This window comes from Uloborus diversus, chromosome 2, assembly GCF_026930045.1.
Source record: "Uloborus diversus isolate 005 chromosome 2, Udiv.v.3.1, whole genome shotgun sequence".
NCBI classification, from domain to species: Eukaryota; Metazoa; Arthropoda; class Arachnida; order Araneae; family Uloboridae; genus Uloborus; species Uloborus diversus.
In genome coordinates, this window is record NC_072732.1 from 155,394,277 (window position 1) to 155,409,943 (window position 15,667).

Consider the following 15,667-nt stretch of genomic DNA (forward strand, 5'->3'; position numbering starts at 1 on the left):
GGAAAACTTTGTTAGCATGATTAATATTATGAAATATTATTCATTGTTCGTAGTCCAAGTGTGAAAAATTGTTTTGTGCTTTATATCCCTTGGCATGATACTTTCCATTTAAGAGCATTTTCTCTGAACACTATTTGTTGAATAGTTTGGTAAGTAGTTGAGTAGATGTTCTGATGCCAAATATTGTTTTTAATCTTTAAATGATGCATTTCAGAAATATAGACTCATATAGAGATTTGAAGAGACCCTTGTTTTTATTTATTTATTTATTTTATTAACTTATTTATTTTTTTACGTTTCACTAAACAAACATTTTTTTAAAAAATGCAGTTTAGAAGAAAAGAAGCTGTTATCAAGAAATATTTTTTCAATTGGAATTATTTGGTAATTTTTCAAAGCCAGAGGATGATTGACATTACCTAAATGAGGGACCTGGTAATAAATGTTTCCAAGTACAAAAAGGGTTAATTTTCTTCATTTTGCAATTTTTCAAAGTTTCTTCACAGGTTCTGTGTTGAATAATAAATAAATACCAAGCAGATAAATGGGACTATGTCAATGATTTACATTATTATGTGTGGTACATTAAAATACCAGTATCATTGCCGTAAAAGTTTTCAAATAATAATTACTCAAAGTTATCATTTAAAAGTACAATAAAAAAATTTTGAAAACATTATTTAAGTGAATGTTGCTTGTAAATTGAAAGATATTGTATTTTAATAAAAACCTATTTTATTTAAAATATTACCTCCCAATAGTAAATTTTTAAAAACTCTTACAAATTTTTTAGGGGTCATTTAATATGGTTTTTGAGAACAAGTGTAGTCATCTTAAATTGTTCTTAAAAGCTAACAGAAAATTGAATCTTTGTAGTATAAATAATGTGAAGAGCTGATTACTTTTGCTTTCACATTAATATTAAAAAGCATTAGTGCAATGCATTAATACGCTTACATCAATGCTTATTATTTAAAACTAGAAAAGTGCTTGTCAAGGTATGATGGGTGAAAATTGCTTCTACTCTTCTACATTTGAACAAAGCCATTGCCTGTTTGGTGATAGTTTGACAGTTGAAATTGTAACCCAAACTCCAGTGGATTAATCCTAAACTCCAGTAGGAAGCGTCCATTGTTGACCATTTTTTCATTTCTTCATTCACCTGAAATGACAGTCTTACCAGTAAAGCAGTTAAGTTACCGGATCGAGTTCAGCCTTGTAGCAATAAAGCCTTTCCCTGCATGTTAAACATTAACAAAACATGCCATCAAATTATCATGCCGTGGCGCGAGTTTCATTGCTGAAACATGCGGGTTACTCGATCATCTGCTATTATATATAAGAGGATGTTACTTCTTTCTACTTCATTTAATCTATTTTCCTTTTCTTTTTTTTCAGAAATGTTTAACTGTTAAAAGAATAAAAGAAGTCTTTAGAGAGAGCAAACATCTCATAGGTCGTAGAGATTGTCATGTTTTAGGGACTTCAGCTTTACATGGGTAATGTTTTTATTTCCAGTTTTTACCATTATTTAAGTTACTTGCTATAAATTATTTTTCCAGCATAATGCATGAAAAACTATTGATTCTCATTGCCCCCAAACTTATGTAGTTACTACCTGCTTATTGTAGAGTTTAGTAGATTTGTAGAGTTTTTACTTATATGCAGAGATAACTCAGTGGGAATGGCCAAATACATTTTATTATAAAAGACACAAGCACATTACAAATACGTAAGACCAAACATTTTACTTGAACTAATTTAGTACGTTCTGAAGATATAATATTTTAACTGTGTTGTCAAACTAAGACAACTAAACATTAATAATTATTTCTTAACACACCCTCTTAATTATTAATGCTTTAGGCATGCTTAAAATAAAAACTTTAAGAAAAACAAGTTAAACAATATCGGATTCAAACATAATTTTACTCTTCAGAAGAAAAATAAATAAAACTAGCCAGTCACTTTTTAGAAGTAAGGTCATACAACGAATTTAGATTTAAATTTCTGAAATTTGTTAAACCCCAATGCTTTAGTAAAAATATCTGCAATTTGTAGGCCAGTTGGACAATAATTTACTTTAATTAAACCCTCATCTACTTTTTCTTTTATGTAATGAAATCTAACATCTATATGTTTGCTATGTCTGTTAAATATCCCATTTTTAATTAAAGTAATAGCCCTTTGATTATCAACAGTTAAAGTTACAGATATACTTTCACTAGTTATTTCTTCAATTAGAGTTTTGAGGTACATAAGTTCTTGACAACACTCTGCTGCTGCTATGTATTCTGCCTCAGTGCTGGAGGTAGCAACAATTGACTGTCTTCTTGAACACCAACTAATAGGTCCACCACAAAAGTAAATCACATATCCCGTAGTACTTCTACGTGTTTCACGATCTCCTGCATAATCTGCGTCACAATAACCAATAAGTTCTTTGTCACTACTTTCTTTGGAGTAAGATATTCCTAAGCTTGAACTTCCTCTTAAATATCTGAGAGTTCTTTTTAAATTTATGACATCTTCTTTTGATGGATTTTCAAGATGTCGACTGTTAGAGTTCACTGCAAAAGATAAATCAGGTCTTGTTCTGCATGACAAATATAAAAGACTACCTATTGCTTCTCGAAAAGGAAAAACAACTTCTCCTGATTTTTCTGTTTCATCAACCGAAGTTTTCAGTAATAGTGTATTAACTGGCTTTGAATTTTGCATGTTATATTTTTGAAGTACTTGATCAGCATAAGCTTCTTGATGAATTTTCAATTTATCAGAACTTGATTCCAGTTGAATCCCTAAAAATGAATCTGGTTTATCACAAGATGTTATGTCAAAATCCTTTTTCAAAACATTCAAGAATTCATCAAGTTTACATTTATCAGATCCAATAAGAATACCGTCATCAACATATAAAGCCAATATTATGTCTTTTCCGATGAAAATACGTTGCTCAGATTTAATTTGACGAAAGTTTTTGCTTCTCAAAAAATCAGTTAATCTTTCATTCCATTTCAAAGGAGCTTGTTTTAGTCCATACAATGATTTTTTCAGTTTGCATATTTTAGACTCATCTTCGTAACCTTTTGGCATTCTCATAAATATCTCTTCATCCAGTTCTCCTTATAAAAAAGCAGTTTTAATGTCAAACTTCATGATGTGGTAATCTCTTTTCACTGTCAATCCAAACAAAATTCTTAAGGATGAAATGCTCAAAACTGGGCTAAAAGTTTGTTCGTAATGTATTCCATAACTTTGTTCACAACCTCTCACAACTAATCTTGCTCTGTATGTACCGTAAAATCCCGAAAGTAACCCCCCCTTCAAAATAAAACTTGTTAATTTCAGAAGGGGGGGGGGGTTATAATCGAGATTTTTTTGAAAAATGAGCCAAAATAATTGTTTTTAGTAGAATTAATTTTAGAGTCAGAAAAGAAATAAGTAAATAAGAGTTAATATTAATGAAGAGTGAGAAATTAATTAATAAAAACCTGTCCTAATTTTCAAGTAGTAAAAAATTGCATGTGGGCGCCATTTTTTTCAAAAGAAAGGATTTTGTACCTTAGTTGGCGAAATCCCTATAATTTATCGCTTGAAAATTCATCATGTACTGAATGTAATAAGGTTACAGTAAAAGAAGCAAAATCTTAACGTTCTTGTTTCAGAATAAAAGCAAAAATCGCAATCATGGCCGCCAATTCGTTACGAAGATCGTAATTTCGAAAACTGAGCTTTGCAAAGTTCGTGAACGCAAACAGAGACAAATCTCTTATTTGATTTTGTGAAATATACATTTCTGATGATCATTAACTCGTTCAATTATTTTATTCTGCCTTTAAAAAAGGTTATTTTTAAGTTTTGCGCTACTTTTTAAGCAACGCATTTCCAAAAAGGCGCCACGTTTTCAAAATGTCGTCGTGTTGAAGATTGTTCATTTTCACAAGTCAGAACAAAAACACTCCTTCTAAAATAAATAAAAAGCAGTACATTAAAATAAATTTCTGCTGTAATACTGTCAAAAAAAAAACAGGCGCCCTTGCATCAAAAGGAGTCGAAACATTTTGGAAGGAATAAACCGTGGAGACCATTTTTTTCTTTTTTGTTCAAATCATTCTGTTTTCTTTCTTTTTTTTTTAGAAAAGAAAACCTGCACATGGGGGCGGGGGGGGGAGAACTAAACCTCTGTAATTGCTTTTCAAGTAAAGCAGAAAATGTTATCCTTTTTCTTAGAGGGAGTGGAAAATGAAGATGATCAGATTTTTTTTCAGGTGAAAAAGGGGGGGGGTATATTCAGGATTTTAAAATAATTTCACTTTCCACAAAAAAGGAGGGGGGGGGCTATAATCGATAGGGGGGTTACTTTCGGGATTTTACGGTATTATCGTTTTTGATTTTAAATACCCATTTATTACTTAGACTCTTTTTGTTTCTTGCAACACTTCTGTCAACAACTTCCCAAACTTCATTCTTTTTCAATGATTTCTTTTCAACTTCTATTGCTTTCTTCCACTTTTCTTTATCTGGTCCTTTTACTGCTTCTTCGTACGTGAGCAAAACATAATCACTTAAATATTTAGGTAGTTTTCTATTTCTTTTACCACGGCCAAAGTTTTTATCATTTTCTTCGGATTCATCATTTGTATCAGATAATTCTGATTCTACGTAGTTATCTTCATTTATATATTCATTTTCTTTATTTTCCACTTCACTTTCTTCCTTTTTAATCTTTTTAATTTCACTTTCTTCGTTTTTACCTTCATTTTCTTCGGTTTTATCTTTAACTGTTTCACAATCGGTTGGAATAAATAAGAGGTTCCTTTCTTTATTTCTTGGGTCCATGAATTTTAAGTCTCTCGAAATTCGTATTCTTCTTTTTTCTTCATCCCACAAGCGATAACCGTTGTTAGTGTATCCCACAAAAATAAATTTATTGCTTCTGGAATCTAACTTTTTTAGGTATCCGAGTTTTTTGGCATAAGCTACGCTTCCAAAAATTTGCAATCGGGACAAATTAGGTTCATTTTGATACCACATTTCAGCTGGTGTAAGATCAGTAGCTTCAGTAGGACTGCGATTTATAATATAAGCTGCTGTTCTCAATGCTTCACCCCACATTTCTTTTTTCAGACCTGAGTCAAAAAGCAATGCATGGGTTTTGTCTAGCAAAGTTCGATTTAGGCGTTCAGCTTTTGCATTTAATGGAGGAGAATGGGGAACGGTGTAATCAAGCTCAATACCCTTTGACTTGCACCATATTTTCATTTCATTTGATCTGTATTCTCCACCTTTGTCGCAACGAATTTTTGCTACTCGAAGTGACCATTTTGCTTCAGCTTCTTCAACATACTCCTTCAAAATATTAAGAATTTCAGATTTGTTTTTCATCAAAAATACCATAGCAAAATGTGTGAAATCATCTATGCACGTTAGAAAATATCTATTTTCATCCCATGTTTCTACTTCAATAGGGCCATTTATGTCAGTATGTATTGTTTGCAATGGTATAGTTGCTCTTCGTCTTTCAGTTTTAAATGGAAATCTTACTTGTTTAGCTTTCAGACATACTTCATAATTTTTTGATAGATCATTTAATTCTTTTTCCGTTAGCTTAATTCCTGTTGATTTTTTCAATAAACACTTCATGTTCTTAACACACATATGTCCAAGTTTGCGATGCCATACATCTGCATTATTCTTATCTTCTGTCAATAGTGCTTCATTTTCTTGATTCAACCCTACTTCGTAAAGTCCTATTTCATTTTTGTTACCTTTCAACACAATTTTTCCATCTTTTGAAATTTCTACTCTATCTTCTACAAATTTTACTTCACCATCATTTTTAGTAATTGCATTTACTGACAGCAAATTTTTGCTCAGTTCAGGAACATAGAGTACTTGCTTTAAAATACCGTTATCAGTTTTAAAGGTTCCGATGCTTTTCGCTTCCATAACTTCCGAGTTTTTGGCAAGACCTATTTCAGTTGAAATATTTACAACATCTTCTAGCATTGTTTCATCATTTACCATATGGCTAGAGGATCCCGAATCAATTATCCACTTCTGATAAGATTTTTCATTTGGAGCAAGAAATGAGACATGTTTCTTTGAATTATTTCGAAAATAGCAGTCTTTTTCTACATGATTAGCTTTTTTACAAATGCCGCAAAGAGGTTGATTTTTCTGATTTGTATTATCTTTAGTAAAATGTGAAGGACTATTATTTATGTAATATTTATTTTCTTTGACGTATTTTTCTTGAGTTGTACTTTTTGGACAGTATCTAGCAAAGTGATCTTTAGAATTACATCGAAAGCTTTTCTTGTACTTTAAATGCCACATTTTGTTCTTTAATTTCAGAATTTTTCTTACTATTTTCTTCATTTAACAACCGAGCTGTCAAGTTAGCTAATGTTTTATCATCTTTGGCGGTAGATTCCCATGCACTTCGAAAATGTTTATATTTTTCTGGTAAGCTTGAAAGAATTTTAGATATTATCATCTCGTCATCAATTTTCTTATCCAGCGCTTTTAGACGGTATGCTATATTTTCTAATTTACTTATGGGCATAGCAATATGTTCAGAATCAAAATTGAAATTAAAAAAATCTTGAAGTAAGCTACATTTTTGTTGTTCAGAATCGCGTTCATAAATTCCGCAAAGTTTTTTGTACATGTCACAACTATTTTCACAATTTAAAATATGCATCATAACTTTCTTGTCTATAGTTGTCACAATTATTTTCTGTGCTTGTGCATCTTTTTTCTTCCATAAAGTAAGTGCATTATCATTTAAACCATCGGTTCTTTCAGATCCGTTTACAATATTAAATAATGAATACGATTTAAAAATTATGTTTACCTGGAATTTCCACACTGCAAAGCTACTTAGGTCTCTTAGTTTTTCTATTGAACTCAAATCTTCAGCAATATTAGCCATTTTTTTTCCGTACTGCAATTTTTACCTTCAAGTTTATTTCTTCTTATTTCATTTTTTTTTTACTTTTACATTTTAATCGGCCACTCTGCGGTACTCTGGGTCCATGATCTGTAGAGTTTTTACTTATATGCAGAGATTACTCAGTGGGAATGGCCAAATACATTTTATTATAAAAGACACAAGCACATTACAAACACATAAGACCAAACATTTTACTTGAACTAATTTAGTACGTTCTGAAGATATAATATTTTAACTGTGTTGCCAAACTAAGACAAGTAAACATTAATAATTATGTCTTAACAGTTTTTATTTCCAGTTTTTACCATTATTTAAGTTACTTACTATAAATAATTTTTCCAGCATAATGCATGAAAAACTATTGATTCTCATTTCCCCCAAACTTATGTATTTACTACCTGCTTTGCTTATACTGCTTGTGAATGCAGTCGTGTTGAAGTTGCAGAGCTGAAACAATCTAACAGTTATTCAAAAGTAGTCTTAGGAGATGAATTTAAAATGAAAATGCAACAGAGGGAAAGAATCAAAAATGCATCAAGGCTAAATAAAACAGTTTCAAGGCTTACATGGATCCAAAATTTTTATATTTAATGGATTAGTTCATTTGTTTGGTGGATATTTTTTTTCCTTTTTTTATGTAACTACTAACCACTTGAGGCAACTAGCTGGTTCTGCTTTTTAACGCCATTACCCTTTCTATGCAAGCAGCCGCCTACCGCAGCTGTTTGGCTTGCTTGTCATTCGTCTTTTTACACCAAGAATGACACCTGTGGCGGGTTCTATTCGGAAATCCAGCGCTCGAATACGCTACCTTGCGGTGATTTACAAAACTGCAAATGAAACTAAAACATTGCCACGTTGCGTTCCACGTGTGTCTGTTGACGTAAACACAGGCAGTTTGTTCTGAGTATTTATTAACGCAATCGATGTGTCTTAGTTTGCTTTCAGCTACAGAAATTAATTCGTCCCTTAGTAGTATTCTCGAGCTTCTCAAAATAATGTTAGTTTTCATTATTTCCTTAATAATTGGTGAAAGCGAAAATTCTGGATTGACAAACTTGGATAACTTTATACAAGGTAAAAAATTTTATTGTTTTGTATAAATTTGTAAGAATATGGGGGTTTTTTTAATCTTAAATTAATTAAACTTACCATATTTTACAGCAGTATTTAGTTGGAATGGACGGTATGCAAAATATTTTCTTGAATATATTATCGTAGAACAAAATGAATGACCGAGAAAGAATGTACTTTATTCCTTTTATTCTCAGCTGAAAGGTTTCGCCAAATTTGTTTAGGGTTATAGTTTTAGTATAGTGCGAGCAAAGTAGCCTTGGCGAGATTTCACGTTTTTAGTTAAACCATTTTTAATTTTTATCATGAGTGGAATAAAATGGTAGTAAGATTACAGAATTCGATAAGTGAAAAGAAATAATGGTCAATCAACTGAAAAGAAAACTACCACCATATATCCGTGAGAATTTTGTTGATGATTTGCATAACATGACACAATTAAATCGTAACTCAGAAATTAGAAAAATCGAAACAGAGTTTTTTTAAATTAACCGATTCGGGAATTCGAGAGAAATAACTCAGCTACAAATGGAAAACAATAATCGCTAGCCAAGCAAGGCAAAAAAGTATCTTCTTTCGATAACAATTTGTAATGTCATATTAAATTTTCTAGCATTAATTGTTATTCTTGTCAGGCCACAATTATTATTTAGTTTTATCAAGAATTGATAAATATCTAATTCAACATCGTGGAAATAGCTGCTTAGAACTACGAACTACATAGTTTGCATTAATCTTTGACGTTTAGTAATGCTTCTTGAATTCTCATTTCTTTCTACGTGGGCCAGAATATCCACAAGACTTTGAAAATTAATTTAAAAAGAATAAAGCGAAAAAATCATACGTAGGAACAAAAATCACAACACTTTTAGCATTTTCTTCGTTACCATGTGCGTTTGTTTTAGTTTTTAAGTTCGCCATTAGACAGTGACTTCAGTGCCCCCTATAGTTCGTTGGAGTTGCGAATCTACTTATGTGACATTTTAAAATTTTCTAATACATCTCTATTTATTTTAGCCTAACTGCTCATTCCCTAACAAAAAGAATGATAGAAAAAAAACCCTCACCTATGTTCCCCATAGTGTGCAAAAAGTAGCGTTTGCGAAATTAAAAAAAAAATCACTATTTTATTGAATTAAATGCGCCGGGTGCCCGGCTAGTAGTGAACAAATTTTATGCTTGCTCCTGAAAAGCCTTAATTCAAAATTTTTATTATAATTACTATTGATATTGTTGTTGTAAGGCAGCGAATTTTTGTAACAATGGGGTTTTAAATTTAATTGTTTACTGTGGAAAGTGCATGAAATTTACTGTTTTCCATAATTACTTTTTAAAACTAAGTGTTTTAGAAATAAATTATAGCCTACGTTTCTTTTCTGATGTAGCTATCTATGGTGAAAAAATAGTTAAAATCAGTCCATTAGTTTTGAAGCTTATACCACAAACATACTTACATACAGAAGTAGCCATTTATGTATATAGATTTGTCTTATTTAATGGTTTGCTTTATTTAAAAAACAAAAATTAAATTTTAAATTTTAACAATTTTGATTTTAGCAAAAGCGCTTGTTGTTTTGACCATCGAGCTAAAAAACGTATTACACATTGATGGTTTTGACCAATTTGGCAAAAAATTTTGAATTCACGATTTAATATTTACTATGTTTCAGAAGGAATATTGGAATATATATATTTTTTGTTTCGTTATCACAAAAAACGATCATTTTAATGTCCTTGTTATAATTTAAGAATGTTTTAAACATTTTTAGGGGATTAAATAATTTTTCGAATAGAGTTTAACAAAGTAATTAAAGTAAAATTTCTATATTTTATTTTAACTATCTTTATATGAGTTAAATTCCTTCACTTGTCCCCACTGTTAGTAAAAAATAAGCAAGAATTATTTCTAAGAAACTAAACAATAAGTTCACTTTTGTGTTTTTTTTATTTAAAAATATTGAATAATTTAAGTAAAAAAAAAACTTTTTAAACTGAATGTTCACTAAAAATTAGTTCCGGCAATTAACTCTTAAGTTTGTTCCTAGTGGGTAGTGTCATTCCCTGACAACAGTCAATTTCCTACCCAGAATCACAACAAAATATTTCTTTTTCATGATGTACAGCTGGCCACCCAGAAAATGATTGCAGAGTACTTGAGCCTGTAAGTTGTTGGAAATTTGTTTTTGAAATCTATATGAAAGCATAAAACCAAATAAGGTTTTTTTGCATCCTTCATTCCCTCTTATCTGTTTTTACAACAAGATAAAATATTGCATGAAATCTGAATGATCATAAATTACTGTCTTGCTTGAGAGGATTTGTGTGTGAAATAGCTCAAATATCAGTTAGGCATTTCTACCAAAATCAAATTTTATTGAATTCATTGTTCCTTCACTAGTAAGGGAAAAAATGCATCCCCGAAAGTGAGCCCTAGTGCATTTTTTGCAATAAATATTGATAAAAGACCAGGTCTAATTTTCAGAGAAACATGGCCTACTTTCAGATGGTTTCTCATTCATTCTCAAATGCTTAATGCAATTGAAGGGCTCGGAGCAGAAATGTGACAAGCCATAAGGAGTGACTTTTCAATCAAAATTTTTGTTTCTCATAACTAAAATTGAATTAAATAAAATTGAATTAAATAAATTGAAATAAACATTTCAATGGATTATGCCATTTGGAGAAAAACGTATGGTCTTATTGCAGAGTATTGAATGTACAAGGGTTATTTGTAAATTAAGGTCCAAATTGCTGTACCCAATAGAATGTCGCGCCTACATTGAAACGTGCATGCGTACCAACTCCTGGCATGCCTTGTTCATCAAACGACGCCATTTGCATTGGCATTGATTCAGTGTTCTTGTGACAGTGTCAGTTTAAAGTGTTTAAAACAATTGATCGGCCTGCCAAGTGTAAAATACGGTGGGCGATTCAGTTTTTGACAGCATGGAACTTTCCAGCAGCAGAAATCTGTCGACAGATAAGCGAAGTGTATGGCCCCAATGCGATGAGTGACAGCAATCTGCTATTCACACTCAAAATCTGATTGAATCTTTTGGATGGGAACAGATCGACCACCCACCGTACAGTCTGGACTTGGCGTCGAGTGATTTTCACATGTTCTGCTACCTAAAGGAGTTTTTCAGTGGCAACGTTTCGCCAAAGATGACGAGGTGAAAGAAGCAGTTCAAGACTGGTTATCCTCACAGCTGGCAGACTTCTATGACTTAGGAATACAAAAGCTAGTAGTACGTTATGACAAATGTTTAAACAAAATATGGTGGCTATGTAGAAAAACAGAGAAACATGTAAGGAATTAAATAAAAAAGGTTTTTGAAAAAAATCTGAGTTTGTTTATTTTTTACTAGCCGCTTGCGGCGACCAGCTGGTCCGCCTTTTTACGCCATTCGCCTTTTTACGCCAGGGGTGCCGCCTTCGGCGGCTGCTTAAATAAATTTCGTGGCGGTGTCAATCAATCTATATCTATCTATATCATTAATAATTTGAATAAAATATTTTCTAGATCTGTCTCCAGTTTCGTCGTTTGGAATATTTTTAAAGGAGGGGGAGGGGAGACACAAACGACGTACTCTTCATGCAAATTTGGTCGAAAAATAACAAAATGCACTTCCACTTTTATGTGAAAGCATTGTTTTTTCAAAGTCATGGTGTATGTGGGGGAGGGAGGGGGACATTGACATCCAATGTGCAAGCAGCCACCTACAGCGGCTGTTTGGCTAACTTGTCATTTACGTTTTTACTTCAAGTTTGCCGCCTTCGGCGGTTGTTTAAATAAATTTGGCACCAGTATTAATCAATCCATCTCTATCTTTTTTTTGTGCCATTCACATTTTTAAGCCAAGATTGCCGCCTTCGGCGGCTATCTACCTTTACAATCTATCTCTACATTTTCTTATCCATCTCTATTTATTTTGACCTCCTCACCCATTTCCTAATAAAAACAAAGAACACTCAAAAAACCGCTTTTTTTTTATTTAAGTAGAGCAAAAAAAAAAAAAGCTCAAATTCCCCGTAGTGTGCAAAAAGTAGCGTTTGACAAAGATAAAAAAAAATCTCGCTGTTTTTATTGAATTAATGCGCACAACTATGAAATGTAACGTAATATAGATACAGCGAAAGGTCCAGCTTGTGGGGGGGGGGGGGGATGGAAAAAGAAATAAATGCAATCCCTAAATAAAACAAAAAAAAAAAAAAAGAAAAAAAAAAAAGCAAGCGCTGCCGAAAAAACACGTGATCATCATGTCAGAAAATGTAGAAGTAAGCCATATAGTAAAAAAAAAGATTAACATTGCTTGCGATTAAGATTCCATCGTAAATATCGAATCGAAACCCAAGTAGTGACGTCACAGGCATAAAAGATTGAAGAACGCTTTTTTCGACTGATGCGTGAAAGGACATGATGTGTTCAGCATTAAAAAAATTGTAAAAAAAAAAAAACTATTGCGTATTTTTAAGAACTTTTTTCTTCTGAAGAGGGCGAAATGTTTTTACTATTACCAACTTAAATTTCAGAAATGAGGCTTTGATACTTCTCGCAGGATGATATTAGAAAGAAATAAAACCCAGAAAAACATGCAAATTAAAGGTTTTTTTCAAAAATTCATAAAAAATACAAAAATTGCACTATCTTCAAAATTTTTTTGTTCATCATATTTAAAATTAAATTTCCGACACTATAGTACCAAAAATATTTGTCTGGCGCGATTGGTTCGGGGTCTGTGAGGTTAAAAGTACTAAAAAGTGCTAAAAATCGCATAAAACATTAAATAACTTTTTTTTCTAATTAAAATATCAAAAATCGAAGCCCGAGGTGCACAACTTCAGCAAAAAATACACCTGTATACCAAATTTCATCTTTCTAGGCCTTACCGTTTTCCCGGGATGCGCGCCACACACACACACACAAACATCTTATTTTATTATATGTATAGATAAGAAATCGGACCTTACTTTACGAATAACCCTTGTATAATAGCTTTGAAAAGTTCTATAAATATGTTTTATAAGTTGGAAGTTATCCTACTGAAAAATTCACATCATGTTGCATATCGCATTCTTGCCCCGAGCCCTTCAATTGTTGAAGAGAAGAAAAAAATTCAGTAACTTGTAACTTTTAGTTATTTAGTATTAGCGAAGCTCAAAGCAGTGAGTAATTGCATTTAAGCCTGGGCAAAGACAGAACCACATGCAATGTACTGAGAGTCTGATTATGACATCCAGGGATTGTTGTTTTGTCCTTGTTATGAACTTGTCAGTCTGAAATAGTCAATAACTGAGCTGGAGGCAGATGTTCTCTCATTGAATCTGAGATTACCAACAAACTGGTAGCTAAAAGGAATTTTGCACATCAGTGATAGTCTACAAGCTGTGATGAAGGTTTACCTTCAGTTTACAAGTTGAACCACATCCTTGCTTGTGGACTTGGTGTTAAATTCATTTTAGATATGAGTTTGTTGGTAATCTCAGCTTCTATGAGAGAGCATCTATCTTGAATAGTCAACAACCAAGCTGCAGTCCATAACAAGGACAAAAGTACAGTCTCTGGATATTGTAACTGAGCTGTTGGCATATTTCTTGGCAGGCATCTAAGAAGCCTGTAGATGTTGTTTTCATTGATTTTCAAAAAGCTTTCGATAAGGTAACGCATGTTGCTCTACTTAGCAAATTAGCTGATATAGGAATAGGAGGGAAAACTTTCATTTGGGTAAAAAACTGGCTGACCAGAAGGAAACAAAGAGTAGTTGTAAGGGGAGATTATTCTAATTGGAGTGAGGTCTTAAGCAGGGTTCCCCAAGGATCAGTGTTAGGGCCTGTTTTGTTCATTGTCTTTATGAACGATATTCACAAAAATATTTCTGGGAACATGAAGTGTTTTGCTGATGATGTCAAAGTTATGGGGACTGTAGAAAATGAAGAACAAGCGAATCAGCTGCAAGAGGATCTAGATCATATTACGGAGTGGGCTGATAAATGGGGTATGGCTGTTAATGTTGGGAAATGTCAAGTGCTACATTTAGGACATGGAAATAAGTGTACAAGTTATTATTTGCAAGGTTCAGTCATTAGTCAGGCAGACAAAGTTACTGATCTGGGGGTCTTAATAAGTCAGGATTTAAAGTTTAGCCAACAGTGCAACATTGCTAGCAACAAAGCCAATAAAATGCTTGGGTTTATCAATAGATCTATTTCAAACAAATCTAAAGAAGTTCTTCTGCCCTTATATAGCCCCATTTGGAGTATGCTGTTCAGTTTTGGTCTCCTTATCTTAAGAAAGACATTAATGTATTGGAAAGGGTTCAAAGGCGGGCTACAAGGCTAATAAGTGGACTTTCCCACTTAGATTATGATTCCAGGCTCAGAAGGCTTAAAATGTAGTCTTGAGCAAAGAGACCGAGGGGACATGATTCAGCTGTTTAAATTTATTAAAACGAAAGATGTTACGAAGCTGAAGTTTAGCACTGAAAACAGGACAAGGTGTCATTGTTTTAAGCTATTAAAATCTCAGGCTAACATGGATATTAGGAAAAATTATTATTTTAGCAGGGTAGTGGAACCTTGGAACAGCTTACCGGAAGAGGTGGTAATGAGCAAGGGAGTCTACAGTTTTAAGAGGGCCATTGATCTTCACTGGGGATTGTAAATTGACTAGGACCAGGTTAGCTGGGCCCAGAGCCTGTTGCTGGTTGTCACTTTTGTATTTGTATTTATAGTTTTGCCTCTATTTTTTTTTATTTTAATTATTGCATTCAGATTTAGATGTTATCTTTAGTGTAAAATTTAGTGAAAAGATATTCCAATCTAAAAAATATTTTTGGACACAAAATACTTTGAAATACTACAAACGCTGAACATAAAGGATGAGCTAATGGTCCACCAAGAACAAAAGATTTTTTTTTTCGAAAAATGTTCAATCTGTTTGCTTTGTAATGTTTTTGAACTGTTAACTGTAACATATTTTCATCTTAATAAATTAATTTCGGTATTACTATATTTTATGTTATATGATTTTTCAAATGATATTCAATTTACATTCTAGATAAATCAGAAAGCTAAACAAACAATCATGGTATTTCTGTCTATAGCTTTATTGCTGGGAATCTTCTTGACTTGAATTAAAAAAGAAGTTAAAATTTAAGCATTACAGTTAAACAAATTGTTGGACATTAGTAAATAGTTGTACATAATTAAGAATTGTATGTTTGAAAATGATGAAAAATAAGATTCTTAAAAATGTTTATAGATGAGTGTTTTTACTTTTTTAATGTGAATCAGGTAAACTGTTCACAATATTGATTTTCTTAGGAAATTACCTGATTAATCAACTTTGAAAAAATTTCCTGCCTTCAAATTATATTTCTGGCTCAGGATGTCTGCATAATTGATTAAAATTTATTTTAAAATCTTTTCAGAGATGGAGTTCATGATGGTATAGAATGGATTGTTCATTGTGTGAGGCGAAATACACTTCGCCCTCCTAAACGCAATGAGGATTCCTAGTACAGAAATACTCATCAGCGGAAAACATTGTAAATAATATCAGTTTCTGCTTTTATCTTATTGTTCTCTAATGTAAAATATCTGTAAATCTTTGAGCATTAAAAAATTTTTGTA

The 15,667-nt window shown here is 32.2% G+C and overlaps 1 protein-coding gene across 1 annotated transcript in view; it reads left to right on the plus strand.

Moving 5' to 3' along the window:
* LOC129216099 (ADP-ribosylation factor-related protein 1-like) overlaps positions 1–15,667 on the plus strand; it is a 36,413-nt gene extending 20,746 nt beyond the window's left edge. Inside the window, exons 5-6 of the mRNA XM_054850252.1 lie at positions 1,399–1,499; positions 15,466–15,667. Of these exons, the coding sequence (XP_054706227.1) occupies positions 1,399–1,499; positions 15,466–15,553 (189 nt within the window). The 3' untranslated portion in view covers positions 15,554–15,667. The remainder of the gene's footprint in view (positions 1–1,398; positions 1,500–15,465) is intronic.